The sequence below is a fragment of the Podarcis tiliguerta genome, assembly GCF_965153285.1.
Source record: "Podarcis tiliguerta genome assembly, chromosome: 16".
Taxonomy (NCBI): domain Eukaryota; kingdom Metazoa; phylum Chordata; class Lepidosauria; order Squamata; family Lacertidae; genus Podarcis; species Podarcis tiliguerta.
In genome coordinates this window covers 11836133-11861085 of record NC_139549.1, presented here as the reverse complement: position 1 = coordinate 11861085, position 24953 = coordinate 11836133, and the positions used below count along the sequence as shown (strand labels likewise).

Below are 24953 nucleotides of genomic sequence, written 5' to 3'. Positions count from 1 at the left end.
TTGTCGAGTGGAAAACGGAGACAATAACATGTTCTCTTTCCTTCAGCTTTCTGCCTCCCACATCACACATAGTTCAAGGTGCTGCAGGGAGTGGAAGCTGCTTGTGTACCTGCTGTGCCTATTTAGAAAGGGGTGGTGGTGGTGAGGAGCCTGGAAGGAGGGGAGAAAAGTAGGCAGTGTGCATTGATGTCAGATTTCCAAATGAAAGGGAGATGCTGACACCGTACTGCAGCTCCCATGCGCCTGTACCACTGCGCACATGAGGGGTGTGTGGGCCAGCAGCCCCCACTCGTTAGCTGTGCTTTCCCCACACAACCTCATGCCTCTCCTCTTTAATTAAATTTCCTCCATAGCAACTGTAGCCTTCCACTCCAGAAAAGCAGCCGTCGTTTTAGAGAAACCCATGTGGGGGGGTTTACCTCCACAACCAGCACCACCCCTGCCACAGAGATGGTTCAGCCCCAGCCTTAAGTGGCTTGTTGGAGCATCCTCTAGGTACCAGTTCTATTTAATTAAGGTCCATCCTGGAAGAGGTGAGGAGAGTACTGGGGAGACACCAGGGTGGAGTCACCGCTTTGGTGGTGGGAAGGAAGCAGAAAGGGGCCTTGTGGAAAACACCCACGCCCTTTCCTCTACCCCCCCCACCCTCAAGCCCAGGTGGGGAGAGAGGACCAGAGTCTTCCTCTCTACGCCAGATCATCTGAACACACCCAAGGCTGAGAAAAATCAACAACAGGCACCCACATTTACACCCCCATTTCTTCATTCCCAACAGGGATCCAAAATTAAGGTCTGTATTGGGGGAAATCGCCATCAGCTTTGAGGTGGGGGGGTGGAAGGCGGCTCCTCGCATGCAAGGAGGGAAGATTTGGATGTCTGGCATATGGAAACTCTCCAGGGCAGAGACCTAAAGTTGATGGGCCTATGCAAATGTTTAATTTATTTTTTTTCTGATCAGCCAGGGATTTGAATGACCATTTTGCACTATTCTGACAGTGTTATAGATTTTCTTATTGTATGTTTTGTGTGGCACACTGCCTTGTGTGAACGGCTAGTCTATAAATGCTTTTCTATATAAATAAAATGTGGCAAGAGAATAGACAAAAGGAGGAGGGTGTGAGTAGCTGCCGTAGCTTTGTGTTTCCATGGTCTACGTTCCTTGGATTGCTTGGGTTGGGGGTGGGGAGTGGAGGAGAAGCAGATCGAAATAGAGGAAAGGGATTATGGGCAGAGATTCCTTCCCCACAGCTATGCCAAGGGTGCGGGAACCAACAAAAATGTGAAATCATAGTGGGGGGGCTTGAATTCTGATGCCAGCCTTTGGAGCTGCCATTTGTTCATGCTTCATAACATCTCCCTGCCTGATATAGCTTTTCTGCACTCCCCACCCCTCGCTTTTATTTTTTGCATCTAATAAGAAAAGAAAAAGGAAGGAAAGAGGTGAGGGTGGGGCAGCAATTTTAAAAATAATAATAATAATAAAGGATTGGGTAGAGCTCATGGGGTGAGTATTTGTTCTCATGGAAGGTGGGCTGTAAAGGGAGGAAGTGAGATAATGCGGGGAGCTTCTTTGTCTTGAAAGGGGAAAAAACTCATGTGGAGAAATTTAACCCTCATTCATTCGCTGCAGGAATATAGGAAACCGCCTTATACCAAGTCAAACCATTGTTCCATCTGGCTCAGTACTGTCTACTCTGACTGGCAGTAGCTCTCCAGGGTTTCAGGCAGGGCACTGAAGCCATGGCCCAACGAGCTATGAACCTTAAAACGAAGGTACATTAAGGAACATTGGAAGCTGCCATATATCATGTCAGATCACTGGTCCATCTACTTCAGTGTTGTCTACACTAACTGGCAGCAGCACTCCAGGATTTCAGGCATGGGTGGAGATGCTGAAAACTGAACCTGGTTCCTTCTGCAACTGAACTATGACCTGTCCCCAATACTCCTTGACACCTACTGTATATTTGGCATATAGGCTGATGCCCCAAAGAAAATATCTTAAATTGAGGACACATGTGACTGAATGGAATGCTATTCTGGAGTGAATGGCTTAGGTCAGTGTTTCCCAAACTTGGGACTCTGGCTGTTTTTGGACTACAACTCCCATCAGCCCCAGCCAGCATGGCCAATGCTCAGATTTGATGTGAGTTGAAGTCCAGGAACTTCTTGAGGGCAACAGGTTCCTCATCTCTGGTTTAATGGCTTTCCTCTCAGGATGAGCTGATGTGGTGCCCTCCAGAAGGTAGTGGACTACAGTTCCCATCATCCTTGTCCACTGGCCATGCTGGCTGGGGCTGATGGGACCTGTAGTCTGACTACAAAGTCTGGAGAACATCATGTTGGCTTTACAATCCACCTTACCACTAGCAGGAGTCCTCCCTTGCAATGCCCTCTGCAGTCACTTCATTTGACAGACTGTGAAACCTTTTTAGGAAAAGGAAAAATAAACGCATTGGCTGGCTACCAGGGCTTTCGAACACCAGGAAAGCAAACCCCAAGGCCTGAACTTTTTCTCCCTATATATTTGGGATCGGTGAGGGAAAGTACTGTTGCATTACTCCCAGAGACAGCCTGTCCTTTCCTTCTTGCCCTCAGGCCATTAAAAATACAACCACCAGATTCCTGGTTTGAGATCTTGGCTTTAATCAAGACTCCTTAGCCTGAGGCCTGCACCTCTCTTCCTCAGGCCAGGCCTAGGTTATTGCTAGAACTCCATCAGTCCCCATTGTCTTTAGCTGGGATGGGAACAGTCCCTGTCTGGGCCTAATAAGGTGCTGCCAGTCAGGGTTGACAACACTTTTACAGGCCTCTGCTTTGACTCAGACTCCATCCGCACTCTATATTTATAGCGCTTTTATCCCACTGCAGGCACAGCTCCCCCCAAAGAATCCTGGGAGCTGTAATTTGGTTAACAGTGTCAAAATTTGATGGGAAACACCCCAACCTTTGATATTGTCATTGCAACACTGTGTGTTTTTTGTCTGTATGCTGCCTGGTGATATTTTATATGAAAGTGTGGTTTATAAAGGAAGAAATAAAATGTTGCTGGACTACAACTCCCATCATCCCTGTCCATTGGCCATGTTGGCTGGGCCTGATGGGCATTGGAGTCCAAAAAAAACGTCTGGAGGGCAGCTAGTTCCCCTTGAAGCTTTGACCTTGAAAACAGGTCCAGGTTCAAGCTAACAGCTTCTTGTTTAAAAGAAGCCTTGACAGGGTCTGGTCAAGTGCCAGGAGTTTGCAACACCGCTCCAGCCTTTATCAAGGTTAACCTGATGCGCCACATTCATGGCAACAGCACCACTGGATCTTGTTGATTTCCCAATCATGCTCCCAGTGGCACAACAACTGTTTTGCATGTGCATAAAATCCCAGGTTCGCTGATCAGCATCTCCAGCTCGGGCTGGGACCGCCCCTTACCAGAAACCCTGGAAAGCCACTGCCAGTCAGTGTAGACATACTGTGCTAGATTGAGCAACGTCAATAAATTCCATTGTTCAAAGTATTTGCATTTCAAACTCTCCCCTGCCAACCCTGTATTTAACAAGCACTCACAGGAGGAAAACTAGGTGGTGTACTGTAGAGTATATAATTACTCTGGATTACAAAAAGATTAATTGGAAATTAGGTGGGTGGCAATTTAGGAGTGGGCCTCCTTAGCTGTGGCACCTCATCTGTGAGCTGCAATTGGTTCAGGGGTGCTGAGTTTTGTTAGGAGACACCATTGTTCCCTTCCTAGAACTGTAATTCTCAGAGTTAGCTGGTTAGGGTTGCCACCTTTCAGAAATCCCTCCCGGACGTCAATTCTGCCTTTTAAATCATGGTAATGTCCAGGAAAATCCGTTTGATATACGGTAAATGGCAGAGGATAAGGCCAATGAAGGTCGTCATATGCAGAACTGTCATGGACAGAATGGAGGAAAAAGAAGTACAGTATTATATGCTCACCTGAAGTTTTACAAAAGTATGTAAATGCTCTGGGTACTGTTTCAACACGAATGGAAACAGCTAAAAGTACAGTGGTACCTTGGGTTAAGTACTTAATTCATTCCGGAGGTCCGTTCTTAACATGAAACTGTTCTTAACCTGAAGCACCACTTTAGCTAATTAGGCCTCCTGCTGCCACCGCGCTGCCAAAGCACGATTTCTGTTCTCATCCTGAAGCAAAGTTCTTAACATGAAGCACTATTTCTGGGTTAGCAGAGTCTGTAACCTGAAGCATATGTAACCTGAAGCGTCTGTAACCCGAGGTACCACTGTACAGTTGACAATTAAGGGATAATTTTGGGTAATGGATTGTAACTGGAGAGTTAACGCAGTAATATTAGAAGCTAAGGTCGTATCAACAATGGCGAGTGGGAAATCATTTAATTAAAATTTCATAAATTTGGTATTGATTTGTAATAATCAGTGAAGATTGGGTTGAAATTTGGAAAGTCAATTAAAAAAATAGTATGGGAAAATCTGGACAAATGGCAGCCCTAGATTGATTGTAACACTACTCTGAGAATTGCAGCTCCATGAGGATAATTGAGTCTCCTAACAACCATCAGCACCTTCAACATGCTACAGTTCCCATGATTCTTTTGGGAAAGCCATGGATGTTTAAAGGGGTATTATAGTGCTTTAAGTTAACAGTGTAGATGTGTCAGGAGTGCTCTGATGGTGTTTCCTGCTTGGCAGGGGGTTGGACTCGATGGCCCTTGTGGTCTCTTCCAACTCTATGATTCTATGATTCTATGGTCTTTCATGTGATTCTACTGCCAGGCAAATAAATGTTTATTTGCATAGGATTTTAGCAGGTAACGTAGGGGCCCTTCCAGACGGCCTGTTTATTGAGGTTTCTTCCTAAATTGCTTTGCAGGGAGATGAAATGATATACAGTGGTACCTCGCAAGACGAATGCCTTGGAAGACGAAAAACTCGCAAGACGAGTTTTTCGTTTTCTGAGTTGCTTCGCAAGACGGATTTCCCTATGGGCTTGCTTCGCAAGACGAAAACGTCTTGCGCCTTTTTTTAAAAAACCGCCAATGCATTCCTATGGGAAACTGTAAATACACAGTGGTGCTTCGCAAGACGAAAAAATTCACAAGACGAAAAAACTTGCAGAACGAATTAATTTTGTCTTGCGAGGCACCACTGTACACTATTTAACAAGCATTCACTCATTGGTGGGGAGGTTAGACGATGTTGCCTCAAAGCAAGTGTCATCCTACTTATTCCAGTGCATTTTCCCATTCCTTTCTTTATCGCAAAAAGGCTGTTCTTTTGTGGAAGTGGGCTTATTGCCCAAGATCTCCCAAATCATCTATAAGTGCACAACCTGGATTTGCTGTTATGTGAACTAATCTTGCCCACAAACAGAGAGTGTCTCAAAATGCCCCCTAAATTCATGCTGTGATGTTTTCAACCTGTTGTGTTCCATTCTTATGCTGTTGCTCTATTCAGGTGTTAATTTCCACGCAACTCTGTATTTTGTACTTGCAGTTTATCATCCGTGTTACAGGCTGGCCTGACAATGTTCACTGAAGGGTGGGCTGAAAGAATCCTTTGTTAAAAAAAAAATGACAAAAAATTGTGGGCCACTTTACAGTCCCAGCTCATTCCAGATTAAGTTGTGACCAATCAAGATGCATAAAAAGTAGGGGGGGGGGGAGCACTTTGGGCTAGATTGGACCAAACATTCATCTAGGTCAGGATCCTGTTTCTCCAAGTGACGCCAGGAAGCTACCAATCAGGGGCAGGGCAGCGTACACACCATACATTTTTAATATTCCCCCACCCTCCTCCCCAAAAGAATCCTAGGTACAGTGGTACCTCGGGTTACATACGCTTCAGGTTACACACTCCGCTAACCCAGAAATAGTACCTCAGGTTAAGAACTTTGCTTCAGGATGAGAACAGAAATCGTGCGGCGGCAGCAGGAGGCCCCATTAGCTAAAGTGGTGCTTCAGGTTAAGAACAGTTTCAGGTTAAGAACGGACCTCCGGAACGAATTAAGTACTTAACCCGAGGTACCACTGTACTGTAGTTTGTTCAGGATGCTAGGAGTTATAGCCCTGTGAGAGGTAAACTACAGTTCCCATGATTCTTTGGGGGATGCCATGTGTTTCTAATGTATGGTATATACACAACCCATACAGGCAATGGCCTCCTGCTGTTATTTGGTCCCATAAACTCGTATGCAGAGGTAGAGTGCCTCTGAACATGCAAGTTCCATTTAGCTACTAAATAGCCCTTGAGAGTCCTCATTTCCTTCCTATATTTGACCAATCCTCTTTTTTATATATATAAAAAATCTCACCTAAAATGGGGTCCACAGTGACACCGTGTTTTTATAGCATCTTTTGCTCCATGATTTCTGTCGCAGAATCCTCATGAAGGGCGAAACTCCAGTAAACAGCACTATGAGTATTGGGCAGGCCCGGAAGATGGTGGAGCAACTGAAGATTGAGGCCAGCATGTGCAGGATAAAGGTAGGAAATAGGAAAAAGGGAGCCAAAAGGGCAGTAGATTACTGCTCCCCCCATTGGGGTCAGGTGTGGCGCACGCGCTGCAGATGCTGTTGGACTCCAGCTCCCATCATCCCTAGCCACCCTGGCTGGCACTGATGGGATTTGTAGTGCCAGCCACTCAAGGGCCACAGGTTCCTCACCCCAAGTAGCAGAGCATATGCTTTGCATGCAGAAGATCCTTGATGCCTCCAGGCAGGGCTGTGAACATTCCCAGTCTGAAACCCTGGAGAGCTGCTGCTAGGATTGGGCTAGATGGGGGAAATGACCTGGCATTCCAAATTTGGAAAATCAGAAGGAAAAAATTCACAAAAAAGAGATGACCTGGTGTTTATTTATGTAGCACTATCAGTACATGTGATGCGACGCGGGTGGCGCTGTGGGTTAAACCACAGAGCCTAGGACTTGCCGATCAGAAAGTCGGCGGTTCGAATCCCCGCGACGGGGTGAGCTCCCCTTGCTCGGTCCCAGCTCCTGCCAACCTAGCAGTTCGAAAGCACATCAAAGTGCAAGTAGATAAATAGGTACCACTCCGGCGGGAAGGTAAACGGCGTTTCCGTGCGCTGCTCTGGTTCGCCAGAAGTGGCTTAGTCCTGCTGGCCACATGACCTGGAAGCTGTACACCGGCTCCCTTGGCCAATAAAGCGAGATGAGCGCCGCAACCCCAGAGTCGGCCACAACTGGACCTAATGGTCAGGGGTCCCTTTACCTTTACCTATCAGTACATGTGGCACCTTGGAGAGGAGGGGGGAACAGGTCCCTGCCCCAAGGAATTTACAATCTAAGGGTGGCAAGGGCCACAGTAGAGCAAGCCTGCTGGATCAGGCCAAATGCTTATCTGGTCCCGCATCCTGATCTCACAGTGGCCGACCAGATGCCCCAAAGCCCACAAGCAGGACTTAAGTTCAACAGTGATTTCCCCCATTTGCGATTTCCAGCAACTGGTCTTCAGAGACCTCCTGCATCAGCCCCAAACCCATCTAGTCCAACATCCCGTCATGTATGGCAGGCACCTTCTGCAGGCAGAGCAGCTGCTCAACCCCTTCGCTTCAGAGCATCCATACAAGTCTGTGTGTGTGTGCTCAAGGAACATTGAATAAAATTACCCCTTTGTTATGTACTGAAGCTCTCACCCTGGGCCAGCAGGGGGATACTGTAGATAGTTAGGCAAATGAAGGATCGAAAGTGACGTTCAGTGATTGGATAGTTTTAGAAAGTTGTTACAGTAACGTTGTACTGGAGCTCTATATAAGCAGGCAGACTGAGCCCTTCAGTTCAGTTCTGTCCTGGCCTGTGAATAAACAAGAGCTGTTTGAAGAATCGCTGTGTCATCTGATATGTTCACCCACAACTTAACACCCTTGTAATTTTTGAAGAACATGAAGTCACTGCCCATTTGAGGAGGGTGAACAGCAGCTTGGGCAGATCTCCCCCCCCCCCCGAGTTCTGAATTGCTAGGAAGGCAGCAAAGCTGCTTTCTGGTCACAACTGCAAGCAACACATGGCTTGCCTAGATGCACCCTCATGTGGCGAGAATGAGCTTTTACTGAACTGTACAGTCAGAAAAGTCTCCTCGGTGGGAAAGTGGTAGATAAACACAATCGGTAACCAAACAAGCAAATAAATTTTTGAAAACATCAGCAGTAAAACACATGCCTGGCATGCAGAATGTACCAGATTTCGCAGCAGGGCATCTCCAGTTAAAAGGATGAAAGAGCCATCTCTGCACGAGATCCTATGAAAGCCACTGCTGGGCTAGATCAGGGCGGGGGAACCTGTGGCTCTCCAAATGTTGCTGAACTCCCAACTCCAAACATCATCCCTGGCAACTGACTGTGCTCGCTGGGGCTGATGGGAGTTGTAGTCTAGCAATATATGGAGGGCACTTTTGTAGCCTTCTCTCCATTCATTTGTCCAATCCTCTTTTAAAGCCATCTAAGTTGGTGGCCCACACTGCCGCCTATGGGAGTGGGTTCCATAGTTGTTGAAGAAGTAACTTCTTTTAACTGTCCTGGGTCTTCCAACATTCATCTTCATTGGATTTCCCAAACTTCTACTGTTAGGTAAAGGTAAAGGGACCCCTGACCATTAGGTCCAGTCGTGGCCAACTCTGGGGTTGCGGCGCTCATCTCGCTCTATAGGCTGATGGAGCCGGTGTTTGTCTGCAGACAGCTTCCAGGTCATGTGGCCAGCATGACTAAGCCGCTTCTGGCGAGCCAGAGCAGCGCAGGTTAACACCATTTACCTTCCCTCCGGAGTGGTACCTATTTATCTACTTGCACTTTGACGTGCTTTCGAACTGCTAGGTTGGCAGGAGCAGGGACCAAGCAACGGGAGCTCACCCTGTCACGGGGATTCAAACCGCCGACCTTCTGACCGGCAAGCCCTAGGCTCTGTGGTTTAACCCACAGCACCACCCGTGTCCCTTTAGTGTTACGAGGGAGGAAAACTTCTCGCTATCCGCTCTCTATCCGCTTTTATTATTATTATTATTATTATTATTTCACTGTGCCATGCATCCTTTTACAAACTGACATCATCAGAAGGCTGGAGTTTTCAACTCTCCCCCTTCCCTTGGCAGGTCTCCAAGGCTGCTGCAGACCTGATGACTTACTGCGATGCCCACGCCTGCGAGGACCCCCTCATCACCCCTGTGCCCACCTCCGAAAACCCGTTCCGAGAGAAAAAGTTCTTCTGTGCCCTCCTCTGAGCTGTGTCTGTCTCCCCACCTCACCCCCTTGGGCCCAGGGGGGCATCTGGGCTGCTCAGATTTCCTTCTCTCCCCACGCCCTATCCTTCGCATCTTCCAGTCCCGGGACACCCTTATCACTGCTCAGTGTTGAATTGGGTTTGCGCAGGAGAAGGCTGCCATGTACCTCCAAGCCCAAGTCTTGGCTGTTTTGGGGAAGGGGTTGGCAGGGCAGTTGTGGAGGTTCCCACTTTCAAATTCCCCCCTCCACATCTTCCACTGCAAGGCTAACTACTCCATACACTTCAACCGAGCACAATTCAAACTCTGCAAGTGATATGGATACAGCGCCCCCTCCTGTTTCCTTCTAAGTGGACCTTCCACAGTCAACACAGGCTGGGAGGAAGAAGGCAACCATTCTCCTCAAAACGAGACCTAGAGGTATTAACCGCCCCCTACTGTATGCCCAATCTATGGATGGTTTTGCTACAAACTGCCCCCTCCAGCTACCCACCACCTATTTCAACCAAGTCCTAATGGCCAGAGGGACTGAAAAGTTTCACCCTCCCCGCAAAAAAATTCTACCCAGGGGGGAAAAGAGCGAAGGGTTTTGATTTCTTCCAACACGGGCCGAGGTGGTTTGTGCCACACACACCTGCCCAACTCACACTGTATCAGAGAGCACAGAAAGTAATAAAATTAACTGGAGCCACTCAAGCTGGCCCGGAGTGGTTTTGAGCTGGAGAAGTGGGGTGGGATCTGCTAAGGGGTCGGGGGAGACCTGCGGGCCCTGCAGCTGTTGTTGGACTCTTAGCTCCCGTCGGCCCCCAGCCTGAGCAGCCAATGCTAACACAGGAAGTGGCCCTGTACTGGGTCGAACCCAGTGGTGGCTGGTGTCCATCGGGGCTGATGGGGTAGAAGGCAGGGGAGCCCAACAGGAGGTTCGACCAGAGACAATGGGAGGCAGAGCCAACTAACTCTGGATCAAGACAACAAAATCAGAAAGAAACTCTGGCATGCAAGGAGGAGGTATGGACGGACTCTTGGTTATCAGGGCTGCAAAACTCTGGCCCCAGGTTTGCCCAGGGCATGTGTGCAAGAGTGTGTCGGAAACTTGAAAAACGGAACCACCGGAAACTTGGGGAGTCCGAAATGTGTTCCTCTCCCACCTGCTGCCAATTGGTTTCAGGGTCTTCTTTGAGCTCGAGAATGAATGTAGTTAAAAACGACGACACTGACCCTGCCCAAAGGGTCCCCCAGGCTGGTGCCCTTCATCGCAAATCCCATCGCTGTCCCTTAACATCTGCCAAACTGGCTGGGTCTGGAGGCCAGCAATAGATGTCGAACTGCAACTTCCACCATCCCTGGGGCCTTTGGGCAGGCCGGCAGCAGGGGGGTGGGTGGGAGTCGGGAACCCAAAAGGTTTCAAGGGCACAAGAAGAGGCTGGCATCAAACTTAGGTTCACCATACAGGATGGGTGGGGAAACCGGTTCAGCTTAAGGGCTGCCTTGTCTTGTGGGGGCAGGTGGGGACACATGCCAGCGGCGGGTGGAGCCAGAGGCAAAGTGGGTGGAGCAATGTGGCTGTTTCTATAGAAACCCGTGTCTATCCTCCAACCAGACAAGGCATAATCGGAGCTCATGGACATATCCCATTTGGGCAAAAACACCTAAGAGTAGCACAAAGCCAGGCAGCTGAAAGGCGTGGGCTGAGGAAGAGTCCCACAAGCCAGACAGGCCTGGAGGGCCATTTATGGCCTACAGATCTGAGTTTGTCCGGCCTTTCCCTGCCAGGAAATGCTCCAGAGGTGGCAACATTTTGAGCTAGAAAAGTGTGTGTGTCGGGGGCACGAACCCTTCAACAGAACCGGTGCAAAAAATAGAGCAGTCCCGGCTTGACGCTTCCTTCATGATTCAAACTGTTCATAAAATAAACCACTGTTCTTTATTGCTAGTTTCTGTGCACAGTGAAAATTGGCAGACACGACAATGCCCTGAAAATCAGAGCCCCCCCGCTGGGGGCAAGGACGACACTGTGACAAAGGGAGCTTTCTAACACTCCCACGCACGCACGCATAGACAGGAATACTTCATTGGGTTGGGAAGGTGTGGTTGTGCAAGTCTGTGCTGAGAACGCTTTGGTATCTAGTCTATTGGCCCCGTGAATCTCCACTTTTATAGTTGAAAAGAATAAAAAAGAACAGTCAGGATTCTAGTCCCTGTGAACACTCAAAGGCAACCCTGGGCTTCCGAAGATTACAGGCAGTGCTCCTGCACGTTGACGCAAACCCCAAGCCCTGCTATCAGATGGGGAGGTTCGATTTGCATAGTTATGTCCAATCACAGGAGGCAGGGTGTTAAATGCTAAATCTTTTGGGAAATTCCCCATAAAACCAGGTGAAGAGAAAAGAGAGCAGGCAACGGCAATGTTATTGGACGGAAATGAGCTTACGGATTTCCCCTCTATCCTCCTCCATCATGGATGCAAAGAAGAGTCTGGAAACTTTTGCCCCTACTTTTCGATGAGCCGCAGTTTGCTGTTTCACCTGAACAAAACTGAGTTAACACCTAGCTAGGGTTTAGGGTCCAGGTGTCACGCTAAACTGTGGCTGATCAGAAACAACGAAAGAAGCAAAAGCTTCCGATCTCTGTGTGGCCACGCCAGAAGCGCAGACGGGAGAGAAGAGGGCGTGCAAGCCAAGGCTTGCTGCAGCTCTTCAACGCTTGAGAAACCGTGGCTTGAATTTGGCCACCGTCTTCAGTGCAAGAGGACAGCGACAGGAATCCACACTCGGAGCGAACAGAAGTTAACTGTCCCATTTCTGGGAATTGCTTTCTGCTACGAGGGGATGCCCTACAATTTCGGGGGACTGTGTCCCTGCCCGTCACAAGACGAAGGAGTACTGAGGCTGCAAGATGCGGAACGGCAGCAGCCCCTGTGAGAGAGAAGAGAAGAACGACCAGATGCAGAAGGGGAAAGTGGAGTGTGTGGCATTAACCAGCCTGGAAAGGAAAGATCTCAGAGGCAGCAAGTCTCCGTTACACTGAGACTATAAGCCTCTGCGGTTGGGCAAGGAGGTGAGGAGTGCTCTTAGCTGAGTGAAGGGGGTGGGAGGCTGGCCTATGGGGCGGGAAGATCCCCATATTTCCCATGTGCTGATTGGTCCGTGAACTGAGTATAGCGGTGACAAGGGGCAGTGCCTGTGGTTGCTGCCACCTCCTTCCAAGACGTTAGCTCCGCTCTGCTGCCATCCTCAGAAGAGCTTGATGATGGATCTGCGCGATTTCCCCACTCCAATCCACTTGACTGCAAAACAGGGGAAGGGGAGGCGAGTTGAGAGAGAAACACCTTTATTTAGCCAAACAAGGTTTGTATACACACACACACACACACACACACGTTAATCTTCAAAACCTCTAACTGGCCGACATAAAATATAAAACATACATTAATAGGACCGATGAAATCAGATGTTTAAAAACAAGCTGGCCATTCCCGCCCCCCCCCGCCCCCCAATAAAGGGTTGCAGCCAACGCTAATCCTGCTCAGATATATTGAAATTCACAGACATGGCTAACTGAGATCCATTAATTTCAATGGGTTTACTCCTGGGATAGAACCCATACATTAAGAAGTAAAATACGTGTCAAATTCACACGTCTGGGCAGCCTTGCTTAAGCAACAAACAGAAAGATTTCGGAAGGTGGAAACGCCGCAGCGAAGGAGGTGCTTGCCTATCATCAATGGGCAGGGCGTTCCAGAGTGCGGGTGCTGGAGTAGTTCCATTTGCACGGGCCACAACTCACCTGGCACCCCCAGGTAATCCTCGATGAAGCGGATGTAGCCCTGGGCCTCGGGGGGCAGATCACCAAAACTGCGGGCCTCCTCGGTGCTGCAGCGCCATCCTGGCAACACCTTGTATTCCACAGCCACTTTGTTGAGGAGCTCCTGGTTGGCTGCGGACGTCCGTGAAGGTGGGGGAAAGAGAAGCTCTTGTTAAATTTGGGTTTTCTGGTTATGCTCTAAGCCGTCTCTGGGCATTCTTATTCATTACTAGCAAAGTTGTACTCGGGGGTTGCTCAGAAGCTTTAAGAAACAAAAAAAAATCAGTGCGATTTGGAAATCGGCAATTAAAATGAGGGCCATTCTGAAAGGTTCCTTGATCTCCGGAATCATCGTACAAAATCTGCTTGAAATCAGTGGGCTTTTGAATGCATGCATGCACTTGGGAGACCTTTTATGGCACTGGGTTGCAGTCAGTGCTAGTCCTACTCATGAGGAAACCCATCATACGTAGATACAACCCACTGTAACCAAATATGGCATGGATGTTCCTGGGGTCAGGGAGCAAGTTTTCATCTACATTTGGATACAACTGGATGCCAATTTGAATGAAGATGGCAGGCTGAACCTTTCAGAACTGCACTTGTCTTTTGTTTATTTGAATTCCTGAACAACTCCAAGAATTAGGCTGCTATAGACTAGTATAAATACGGTAAATAAGTAACTGAGCATGCTGCCTCTGAAACTGAACATGCAGCTATAAGAGTCCTTGGTAGATGTTTTACCTCCATTAATTTGCCTAACTCTTCCTTAAAAGCTGTCCCAAGCCAGAGGTCATCTTGTGGCAGTGAGTTCCATAAGTTAACAATGAGTTATGTGAAGCAGTCCCTCCCCTTGACAGCCTTTCTGAACCCACACTCTCAGCGAAAGCTGTTTTTCTCTACAGCAGCCTCTCCTAACCAGGGTCTCTCTAGCTGCTTTGGATTACAATTCCAATGAGCCCCAGCCAGCACTCCTGTGATGGGAATTGTAGTCCAAAACTGCTGGAGGGCACCAGCTGGGGGGCAAAGGCTGCTCTATGCAGACTCCAGGACACTGCTCACTACTTTCCTCCTGTCTTCTGAACCAAAGGACAAAACCAGTAAGGGCCTAAACCAGTCGTGGGGAGCCTGTGGCCCTCTGCATGTGGTTGGGACAACTCTCATCATCCCTCAACCAGGCTGGCTGAGGCTGATGGGAGCCAGAGTCCAGCTACATCTGAAGGATGTCCTCTGTTTGAGGTCCTCTGTTTGAGGCCTAAACTGTGAAGGCTAAAACAGCCTCCCTCCCGTTGCTGACTGGCCTACAGGCTAGGCCATGGGTAGGCAACCTAAGGCCCGTGGTCCAGATGCGGCCCAATCGCCTTCTCAATCCGGCCCACAGACGGTCCGGGAATCAGCGTGTTTTTACATGAGGAGAATGTGTCCTTTTATTTAAAATGCATCTCTGGATCTCTGGGTTATTTGTGGGGCATAGGAATTCGTTCATATATTTTTTTCAAAATATAGTCCGGTCCTCCACAAGGTCTGAGGGAGAGTGGGCCGGCCCCCTGCTGAAAATGCTTGCTGACCCCTGGGCTAGGCCCACAGCATCACCTGGGAAGTAAGGAATGCGTTTCTCATTCAGCCGGTACTCCACGCCCACTTTGATCTCCTCAAAGGTGTCCAGGATGTCCAGCTTGGTCACAGCTAGGCTGTGGAGCAGAGCAGAGGGCAACGGTTACAGGGTTATGAACAGCTTTCCAATCACAACAGGGGCAGGCAATGCCTGTTTTGTCACTGAAAGCCCCATATGGGTGGAAGGCCAGGGGGCTGTGTGGCTATGGGCGGGGACCGGGGTGGAAGTTGGGTCATTCACACATAGACATTAGCACACATGGATGTGTTAGGCGTTCGACCCTCGCTGTGCGAATGGTGCGTGGGGTGGGGGCAAGAATCTGGCGGTCATACCGAAGGCATCAGAGGACCACATGTGTCCAACAGGCTACTCACGTGCACCTTAAAATGAGCTTCTTCAGTTTTGGATTCCAGTGACACACTACAAAAATTATAAACTCCTCTAGAACCAGGGCTGGGCGATATCCTGTTTTAAAGCCATCCAAGCTGGTAGCCATCATTGCCTCCTGAGGCAGTGAGTTCCATAGTTTAATCATGCGCTATATGAAGTAGAGGGACGTGGGTTGCGCTGTGGGTTAAACCACAGAGCCTAGGACTTGCCGATCAGAAGGTCGGCGGTTTGGTTTGAATCCCCGCGACGGGGTGAGCTCCTGTTCTTCAGTCCCTGCTCCTGCCAACCTAGCAGTTCGAAAGCACAAAGTGCAAGTAGATAAATAGGTACTGCTCTGGCGGGAAGGTAAACGGCATTTCCGTGCGCTGCTCTGGTTCGCCAGATGCGGCTTAGTCATGGTGGCCACATGACCTGGAAGCTGTACGCCGGCTCCCTCGGCCAGTAAAGCGAGATGAGCGCCGCAACCCTAGAGTCGGTCACGACTGGACCTAGTGGTCAGGGGTCCCTTTACCTTTACCTATATGAAGAAAAGCTTTGTTTTATTTGTCCTAAAACTTCCAACATTTAGCTTTGCTGGGTGTCCCCGAGTTCTAGAGAGGCTTACGCGCTAAATCCATTGATCATGTGGGCGTATTTCACCAGCACGAGGTCCAGCCAGCCACAACGGCGCTTCCGGCCTGTGGTGACGCCAAATTCTCGCCCCCGCGACTGCAGCTCCTCGCCGATCTCCTGGAAGGCGGCAGAAAAGCCGAGTCATCAAACCACTCGTGGGTAACCCAGTCTCCCCTTCCGCTGCAAAGTCTCACTCCTGTTCTGCCCCCCACAGCCCCTCAGGGACAGACTCACATTGTCCTGCTCAGTGGGGAAGGTCCCAACTCCGACACGGGTGGTGTAGGCCTTCACCACGCCGTACACCTTGCCGATGTAATGTGGGGGGATGCCGAGGCCGGTGCAGACCCCTCCCACGGTGCAATTGGAGGATGTCACAAATGGGTAGGTACCTAATGGGGAGAGGAGAATCTTCACAACGTCGCTGAGTCAATTGCGGCCTATAAGCAGTGCACAGAACCTGTGCATTGTCTCCAATGAATGCCACTTTTGCAACATACACTATAGTTCCCCCAAGAGACATCACCTTGCCAACAAAGGTCCGTATAGTAAAAGCTATGGTTTTCCCAGTAGTGATGTATGGAAGTGAGAGCTGGACCATAAAGAAGGCTGATCGCCGAAGAATTGATGCTTTTGAATTATGGTGCTGGGGGAGACTCTTGAGAGTCCCATGGACTGCAAGAAGATCAAACCTATCCATTCTTAAGGAAATCAGCCCTGAGTGCTCACTGGAAGGACAGATCGTGAAGCTGAAGCTCCAGTACTTTGGCCACCTCATGAGAAGAGAAGACTCCCTGGAAAAGACCCTGATGTGGGGAAAGATGGAGGGCACAAGGAGAAGGGGACGACAGAGGATGAGATGGTTGGGCAGTGTTCTCAAAGCTACCAGTATGAGTTTGACTAAACTGCGGGAGGCAGTGGAAGACAGGAGTGCCTGGCGTGCTCTGGTCCAGGGGGTCACAAAGAGTCGGACACGACTAAATGACTAAACAACAACAACAAGTTCCCCCAAAATAATTCTGGGAGTTGTGGTTTTTAAGGGTGCTGAGAGTTGTTAGGAAGCCCCTATTTCCTCACAATTTAACGAGCAACCCCTCTTCCTGGGGACCTCTGGGAATCATAGCTCTGCAAGGCACTGGCATAGTGTGGGTTGCCAGTGCCCGGGGCTACACCAAGGCGGTGGGTGGGAGGGAAATGGAGTATGCCTGCCTAACAGCGTTTGTATCACTAACAGCTGCAGAGATAAGAAAAGAAGAGTCATTTCATTGTCTGTAGAGGTCACTTCTTGGTTCGCACAGAGAAGCCGTTCCCAATGGAGCCCAGCGATGGAAGCACACAGCTGTATTCAGGCAGCACTAGGTGCTGAAATTTTGCACCCCCTAACAATTTTGCACCTGCGGCAACCGCCCTGGTGCCATCCTTCCCACCCCCGCAGGCTATGCCACCGCTGTGAGGGGAATAAAGGGTCTCCTGCACTCCAAGTGTTAAAATGAGGGTGCTTACCAAAATCGATGTCTAAGAGTGCAGCGTTTGCTCCTTCGACCAGGATCTTCTGGGGTGGGCCATGCAGGGCTTTGTACATGAAATAAACACCGTCCTTCACCAGTGGGCGGATTCTCTCGGCATAAATCTGTCGGGTTTCGATTTTTAAAAAATGAGTTGCAGTTTTGGGCTCAGTCCAAGAAAGTTTAAGTCATGGGTAGGCAAACTAAGGCCCAGGGGCCGGATCCGGCCCAATCACCTTCTAAATCCAGCCCGCAGACAGTCCGGGAATCAGCGTGTTTTTACAGGAATAGAATATGTCCTTTTATTTAAAATGCACCTCTGGGTTATTTGTGGGGCATAGGAATTCGTTCATATCCCCCCCCCCAAAAAAATATACTCCTGCTGCCTACAAGGTCTGAGGGAGAGTGGACCGGCCCCCTGCTGAAAAAGTTTGCTGACCCCTGGTCTAAGTTTAACAAAGTCTGAGTCATGCACCCAACACTCAGCAAGGATGGTGCCTGCCTAATCTCTATAGGGAGGGAGTTCCACAGGTTTGGGCCCATTGCATTGATGGCACAGCTTCTAGTAGTTACAAGCAGTGCCTGTAAGCCACAGGGGGTGCACCAACAGAGACAACCCCAGAGACCTCAGTCATCAGGTCAGGATATAAGGGGTCAGGTAGTCCTTAAGATATCTTAGACCCAAGCTACTAAGCACCTTGTAGGTTAACCTGGCTCAGTAACACACAGGCAGCCAGGGCAAGCTTTTAAGCAACTGAGTCAATACACTGTCAGTCTAGCTGCAATATTTTGCATGAGATGGAGCTTTTGGACCAGGTTTAAGGGTAGCTCCACGTAGAGCCCAATGCAATAATCACGAATCACTGCAGGCATGCTTTCCCAGTAGTCACGGACGTACCCCCACCCCAATAATCACCTTCAATTGCTGCAGCTCAGCCTCCGTGTCAATGTTGAGAGCTGGGTATGTTGTTTTGTACTGCTGGGCCAGCACCCTGAATCTAAGAGACGGAGAGAGATTGCTGCTGAGTCAGTTCCACTCCCCACCGATCGCCATTGTCATTTATTTGCAAGCAACCTTTCCATCATTAAAGCATGCTCGAGGCGGCTTATAACACCCAAAACAACATGCTGTAGGCCGTACACCGCCTTGCCATTATTTTATGATTGAAAACAATCTTTAAAACAATTTAGAACAACTTAAAGACAATGAAAACTTCTCAGCGGATTTATGACGCAGTTAAGCAATCCTCACCGGTAATTTACAATGATGCCTAACAATAATCTTTTCCACCCATCAACTCACTTCTTGGAAAACTCGTTAAAATCCGCCAGGAGGTCACAGATGCGCAGGCCGGTTCGGGAGGCCTTGGACGAGTAGGCTGGACCAATCCCTTTCTTGGTGGTGCCAAGGCTGAAAAAAAGCAACCAGAGGGGCACAATACTTTCCACAGGAGCAACCAGTATAAGCCGCAAAAATGAACCCCCCCACAACTATCACGACCAGTTCTAATTTTGCTTTTGTAAATATACATTAGGAGCCAATTTGTTTCTCAACATCCTTGTTTTTCATTGTGCAGATGGGGGTTTTGAGTGCTGCACCCCTGGCCGTGCCTGAAGACTGCAGGAGTCGCCAACGTTTCTGGGCCAGTGGGCGCATTTGGGATTCTGAGAGACTGCCATTGGTGCCAGTCACAAAATGTGGCATAATGTAAAATGGCTGCTGTGGGCATGTGGCGTAACACAAAATGGCTGCCATGGAAGTGTGGCATCACGCAAAATGGCTGCTGTGGGGTGTGGCCGAAAAAGGAACAGGGCAGCAAAACTGTGTAGGCATGCCTCCCATTCACAGGAAAAATGCAGCTACGATAGACATGCTCACTCAAAGACAGCAGCTCTTTGCACCTCTCCTTTGTTCAGAATGGCATCCAATGAAATGTGGGAATGTTTAAGGGTAGGAGATGTTCTATGTAGGGGAGGTTCAGCCACTACAAACAGGAACTGAGCAGTAAGGGCAAAATGTCTCTTGAACATTGTGGATTTTAGAGGGGATATTTACAGAGACATTTTGTGGATGCCGCAGGAGGTACTGGAGGACACACGTTGGCGACCTCCAATGAAGAGTGTGGGTTTTGTACGGGAGAACATGGCATTCCATGTGCAAACATTGGGGAGGACTATAGCTCAGCGGCAAAGCATCTGCCTGAAATCCTGGACAGTTGCTCCCACTGTCAGTGAAGGAAATTCTGAGCTAGAGACAGTTCCCCATGTTCCTATGTGTATGTTTGCATTTTATAACAGTTAGCTCAGCTTATCTGGGGTTGGGAGACAGCTGTGTACTGAAGATGAGGGAGCAGCAGATTTCTATGGAGCAAAATAGAAGCAAACTTTGGTCAAGGAACTCTGGTTCAAGGTTTAAACAGGCCTGGGGTGCCTCGTTCTGAGGGAAGAATGTCTATGACTGCGTAGGCTCTGGAATGGGGGAAGAAGAAATGCTGACTAGGCCTTAGTTGAGCTGAAATCATGTACCACCAGGAAGAATACGTGATCTGTTTCTCCTTGCGCCTAGAAGGTCTGAATGACCTTCACGATGCTCAAGAATACCTCAGTCCCCAAAACAACGGAAAACTATTCCTGCAGCTTTCTACCACCAAGCTTGTCATTTGTCAGTACAAAGCCAAATCTTAGTGAGCAAAAAGGTGACAAGAGAAAAGACTGAATCAGGAAAATGGGGAGACGTAGATGGATAAAAATGAGATGGCATCTCAGTTGTCACAGCTCACATCTGCACCTCCTGTGCTTAATTTTACTTTTATATGGCTTCAGTTTTGCTGGTAAATATTTGCTTTAGAGCTCAACTGGCCTTTTTCCTATTTTCTTTGAGAGTAAAAGGGATTTCCTGTTTGGAGTGTGTCCCTCCTTCAGATTTTGCAGCTACTCCTTGCCTTTCCCCCCCCTAAGCCAGCCTTTTAGGGGGGCTCGTGAACAGTTTTTGTCACATACACATCACAGATTTAATGTGCGGAAGGCAGGGAGGCTAAACAGTGACTGGAACCACAACCGATGACAGGTGGAGCCAGAGCTAGCAAAAGGCAGCACCAGCTAATTCTAGTTTTGTCCCCCATCTTTCTCTTCCTCCCTGCTGAGTTTTACAAGGGGCAATGTGGAGACTCAGGAGGAGGAGGTGGTCCCGCCCCCCGGCCTGGTTTTAGGTAAGAACAGAGGGTTGGCTGGGAGCAGACAGGTCAGTGGGGCAGCACCCCATATGCCTTAATGGACCAGCCTCCACTAACATCAAGCTACAGGAGAGGACGAGAGATGGGACTTCAGGGCCTCTGCACTGAAAGACCAGTGACTTTTGACTCTACCTGTCTTGAAATCTTTCCATTCCAGCTGGTCATTATAAGAACTCCGTAACTAAGAAATAATGTATTGAGTTTGCTTTCCTTCCTCCCAAGCTCTCGTCCTTTCATGTTTTGTATTTTAGATTGTAAGATGAGAGCAGGGACTGTCTTTTTTCAAATGGATCTGTAAAACTACTCTGGGGGCCCTTTCAGCTGAAAAGCAGGGTAACGCTGCTTTAAATAAATACATAGGCAAGTTTCATAGTCTTCAGCCCATGCTAGATCTGTGGCAAAGCTCAAATGTATATGTTATAAGAAGGGAGCTTTGCAACAGCACTATTACCAAATACCAGGGTGGCAAAGGGTCACTGTTTATTTAAAGCAAGGATGGGGGACCTGTGGTCCTGCAGATGTTGCTGGACTCCAACTCCCATCAGCCCTGGCTATTGGCAATGACGCCTTAGGCTTATGGGACTTCTGGACTACAACTCCCATTATCCCTGACTATGAGCTATGTTGGCTCGTGTTGATGGAAGTTGGAGGCCAAAGGATCTGCAGTCCTGCCCTAAAGGACAGAGTGCCCACAGAGACAGAAATAGACTGCACACCCCTTGCCCAACATGCATGTCCGTGCCTACCCTGGGTGCCAGCAACCGATGCTACGCCACTGAGCCACACCCCCAGCACCCCACTTACTTCTTGCCACCCTGCAGCTGCCTTTGCTGTTCCTGGATTCCATCCACAGCCTGGTGGAAGTTGAACACTGAGGAAGACGCAAGATGACAGATATGTCAGTATCTTTCTAACTGTTATTTCACTCCCACCACCAAATTCCTCCCAGGACACTCACCCAGATGAGCACGGTCAGAAATCACCGTCCGAGACTCCCAGCCTTCTAGCCCTGTGGAAACAGAATACTTGTGGCTTTTAAACATTTCCATCTCTTAGCTCAACAGGGCTTTCTATTAGTGGACTTTCCATTAATCCACAATGGAAAGCCACATATAAAAGGAACAAAGGTGTGGGCTGTACCCTAGCCTTGCAGCACGATGCACACACACTTTTTCCTTTTCATTTCCCTTCTTTAGATCAGGTGTGGAGAATCTCAAGTTGTTGTGTGTGGGGTGTCACTCACCTGACCCTTTCTTAAGATTCTTCTCAGCTTCCTCAAAGAGTCCTGGCAAGTGGATGACAACACCGTTCCCTGAAAGGGAAGACAACCTCTCATTTATTTACTTAAATGGTTCATATGCCTCTCGATTCATTTGAAAATCTCAAGGCAGTTTTACAACCGAAATTAAACCGACAAATAAAGCATTACAAAACACCCAAATTAAACATTTCAGGCCCAGGTCAAATGTAAAATACACACTTTAAAAAAGCACAATGGACAGGAAAACAAAATGTTCTCCTGAAGATAAAAACATAGCACTGACAGAGTGATCTCCTTAGCGCTATTTTGAATTCCCCCCAATATGAGTATCTAACTTGATAGATGTGCCGTCTCCTTTCTTCAGCCACAAATACACACAAATGCCACCGGCTACCTGAATGAAGCTTGCAGACCACAGTTTGGGAACCCAAATTGATCTAGAGCAATACAGTGTCCCACAAAGAACAACAGAGCCACCCCCTTCCCATCTCTCTCCCAGATAGGGCTATACTTTATGCTGGTTCAGTCTCCCATGCTGAGCGATGTCCAGCAACTTTTAAATACACATAATCCGAACCCCAAGCACTCAAGTGGAAAGAAGGGTAGGGTTCTGGGGGGAAATCCCTGTCTAGGGACACAAAGAGAAAGAGGTGAAACTGCAGAAGGAGAATATCCACTGCAGGGAAGGGAAAGAGTCTATGCAGGGTCAGAAGCCACCCATTTGGTCACAGCAGGGATTTGAACACACATCCCCAAACCTGCCCCCTGCCCTCTGATTTGGCTGCCTGTCACAATGGTGGCAAGCACACAAGAATCCTTACCAATAAACGACGTGGCATTATGGTTGATAACCCCACTGGGCAAAAGGTGGAAATCATATTCAACCGAATCCACCACAACGGTATGGCCTGCATTGTTGCCACCCTGCAGAGACACACATTGTTACAAAAAACAGCAACACTTAATTGGCAGTGTTTTTAATTTGTTAACAGCCTGTAGGGTATGGTTAATTGGGAGGCAACTAAACAAACAATCCACATTTGAAGAGTGTTTTTCTTTTTTTTGAAAAGTAATATAAAAATGCTTACAGAAACACACACAAACCGCAACAGAACTGGGTTGTGTTGTTATAGGAGGGGGGTTTGTTTATTTTGGTAGCAAAATGAAATAGAAATATTTCAGGTTTTTGAAGGGCTATCACAACGTAGATGGACCAAACTGATTTTCTACTGCTCCAAAGTTAGAGATGAGAAACCTGTGGCTCTACAAGTACTGCTGGACTACAGCTCCCAGAACTTGTGACAACTGATTATGTTGGCTGGGTCTGATAGCAGTTGGAGTCCAGCAATATCTGGCGAGCCAGTGTCCCTGCTCTAGGATAAGACAGGCAACCTTTGGCTCCCCAGATATTGCTGAACCACAGCTCCCATCAGCCCCAGTCAGCACAGCCAACAGTAATGGGTCCTGTTTGTTAACAGTGTCTGGTGGGCCAAAGGTTCCCCACCCCTGGAGTGAAATCTGGTTCAAATTACAAGACATTTGAACTAAACTTTAGGGAGAACTTCCTGACATTACAAAGCCTTGTGTCGCCAGAGTGGTGCATGTTCTAGTTATCTCCCGCTTGGACTACTGCAATGTGCTCTACGTGGGGCTACCTTTGAAGGTGACCCGGAAACTGCAATTAATCTAGAATGCGGCAGCTAGACTGGGGACTGGGAGTGGCCGCCGGGACCACATAACACCGGTTCTGAGAGATCTGCATTGGCTCCCAGTACGTTTCCGAGCACAATTCTAAGTGTTGGTGCTGACCTTTAAGGCCCTAAACGGCCTCGGTCCTGTATACCTGAAGGAGCGTCTCCACCCCCATCGTTCAGCCCGGACACTGAGATCCAGCGCCGAGGGCCTTCTGGCAGTTCCCTCATTGCGAGAAGTGAGGCTGCAGGGAAGCAGACAGAGGGCCTTCTCGGTAGTGGCGCCCACCCTGTGGAACGCCCTCCCATCAGATGTCAAAGAGATAAACAACTACCTGACATTCAGAAGACATCTTAAGGCAGCCCTGTTCAGGGAAGTTTTTAATATGTAACGCTGTATTGTTTTTAACACTTGATTGGGAGCCACCCAGAGTGGCTGGGGAAACTCAGCCAGATGGGCGGGGTATAAATAATAAATTATTATTATTATTATTATTATTATTATTATTATTATTATTATTATTATTATTATTATTATTGGAAAGTGGTGGTCTATCCTTCAGGGTTGAAACTGGGTGTCCACCTATCAGGAATGCTTCAGGCAGATCGTTTTAAGATCATAAAAAGAATCCTGGGAACTGTAGTTTACCCCTCAAAGAGCGACAAGCCCCAGCACCCTTAAACAAACACAGTCCCCAGCATTTTTCTTGGGTGTGTGCTTTAAATGTATAGTGTGTGGATCTGCCCCAGATCACTTCTGAGGACCCTCCATCCAACTTTAGGATCCTAAACCAGGGTCGTGGCGGGAAAGCTGCGTCCCTCCAGGTGTTGCTAGACTCCAGCTCCCGTCATCCCCAACCGCTGGCGTTGCTGGCTGGGGCTGATGGGAGTTGGAGTCCAACAACAACTGGAGAGCCCCAGCCTTGCCACCCCTGTCCTAAGCAAGACCCCCAAGACCCCCCACCCCCATTGCCCTCGCAGGCTCTCCTCTCGTGTCTCACCTGGCACCTGCAGACGAGGTCCGCGTCGAGGCTGAGGAGGTCGACCACCTTGCCTTTCCCCTCGTCCCCCCACTGCGCCCCCAGCACCACCGTCACGCGGTTCCCCTGGGGCCCGGACCCGGAGGGAGCTGGGGCCGCCCCAAGCCGGGGCCGCTTCTCCTCTGGCCCGTCCCCACCTCCGCCTCCATTCAGCAAGCTCCCAGGGGTCGCCGCGCTCTCGGTCCCCGCCATGTGCAGAAGCAGCAGCAGCAGAAGTAGCGGCAAAAGGAGAGGAGACGGAAGCCAACCCTAACATGGCGCCGCCCTAGGTGGCCTCAGCGCCAGCACCCAACATGGCGGAGGAAGGCGTAACGACCCACCACGACCATGGCCCCGCTCCGCCATAATGAAAATGAGCCCATAGAGATACGAAAAGAAGGGAAAAAATAGAGGGGGGGGGAGAGCCTGTGAGCCGTTAGGACTCCGACTCCCATCAGCCCCAGCCAAGAGGGCCAGCGGTCAGGGATTATGGGAGTTGGAGTCTAGAGTAACAAGATGGCGCTTCCTAGTTTTTTTTTTCTTCTGCTCGTCCTCGTATTATAAAATATAACTGAAAGTAATAATAAAACTATTATTGATT

At 48.9% G+C, this 24953-nt stretch overlaps 2 protein-coding genes across 2 annotated transcripts; one reads left to right on the top strand and one right to left on the bottom strand.

The window, feature by feature from the left end:
* The first annotated feature begins 355 nt into the window (after positions 1 to 355).
* GNG3 (G protein subunit gamma 3) lies at positions 356 to 9921 on the top strand. Its single transcript, XM_083418702.1, has 3 exons — positions 356 to 790; positions 6374 to 6479; positions 9097 to 9921. Exons 2-3 carry the CDS (start codon positions 6381 to 6383, stop codon positions 9223 to 9225), a joined length of 228 nt encoding a protein of 75 aa, XP_083274828.1. The 5' UTR covers positions 356 to 790; positions 6374 to 6380; the 3' UTR covers positions 9226 to 9921.
* Positions 9922 to 11130: 1209 nt separating this feature from the next.
* On the bottom strand, positions 11131 to 24702 carry LOC310666987 (adenylosuccinate synthetase isozyme 2-like). The gene is made up of 13 exons (XM_083418582.1): positions 24335 to 24702; positions 22464 to 22566; positions 21625 to 21693; positions 21340 to 21390; positions 21186 to 21252; positions 18452 to 18559; positions 18065 to 18146; positions 17147 to 17273; positions 15881 to 16035; positions 15639 to 15763; positions 14623 to 14720; positions 13012 to 13161; positions 11131 to 12511 (listed from the first exon to the last, which is right to left on the bottom strand). The coding sequence occupies exons 1-13, from the start codon at positions 24563 to 24565 to the stop codon at positions 12459 to 12461; spliced, it is 1419 nt and encodes a 472-aa protein (XP_083274708.1). The 5' UTR covers positions 24566 to 24702; the 3' UTR covers positions 11131 to 12458.
* Positions 24703 to 24953: the final 251 nt, after the last annotated feature.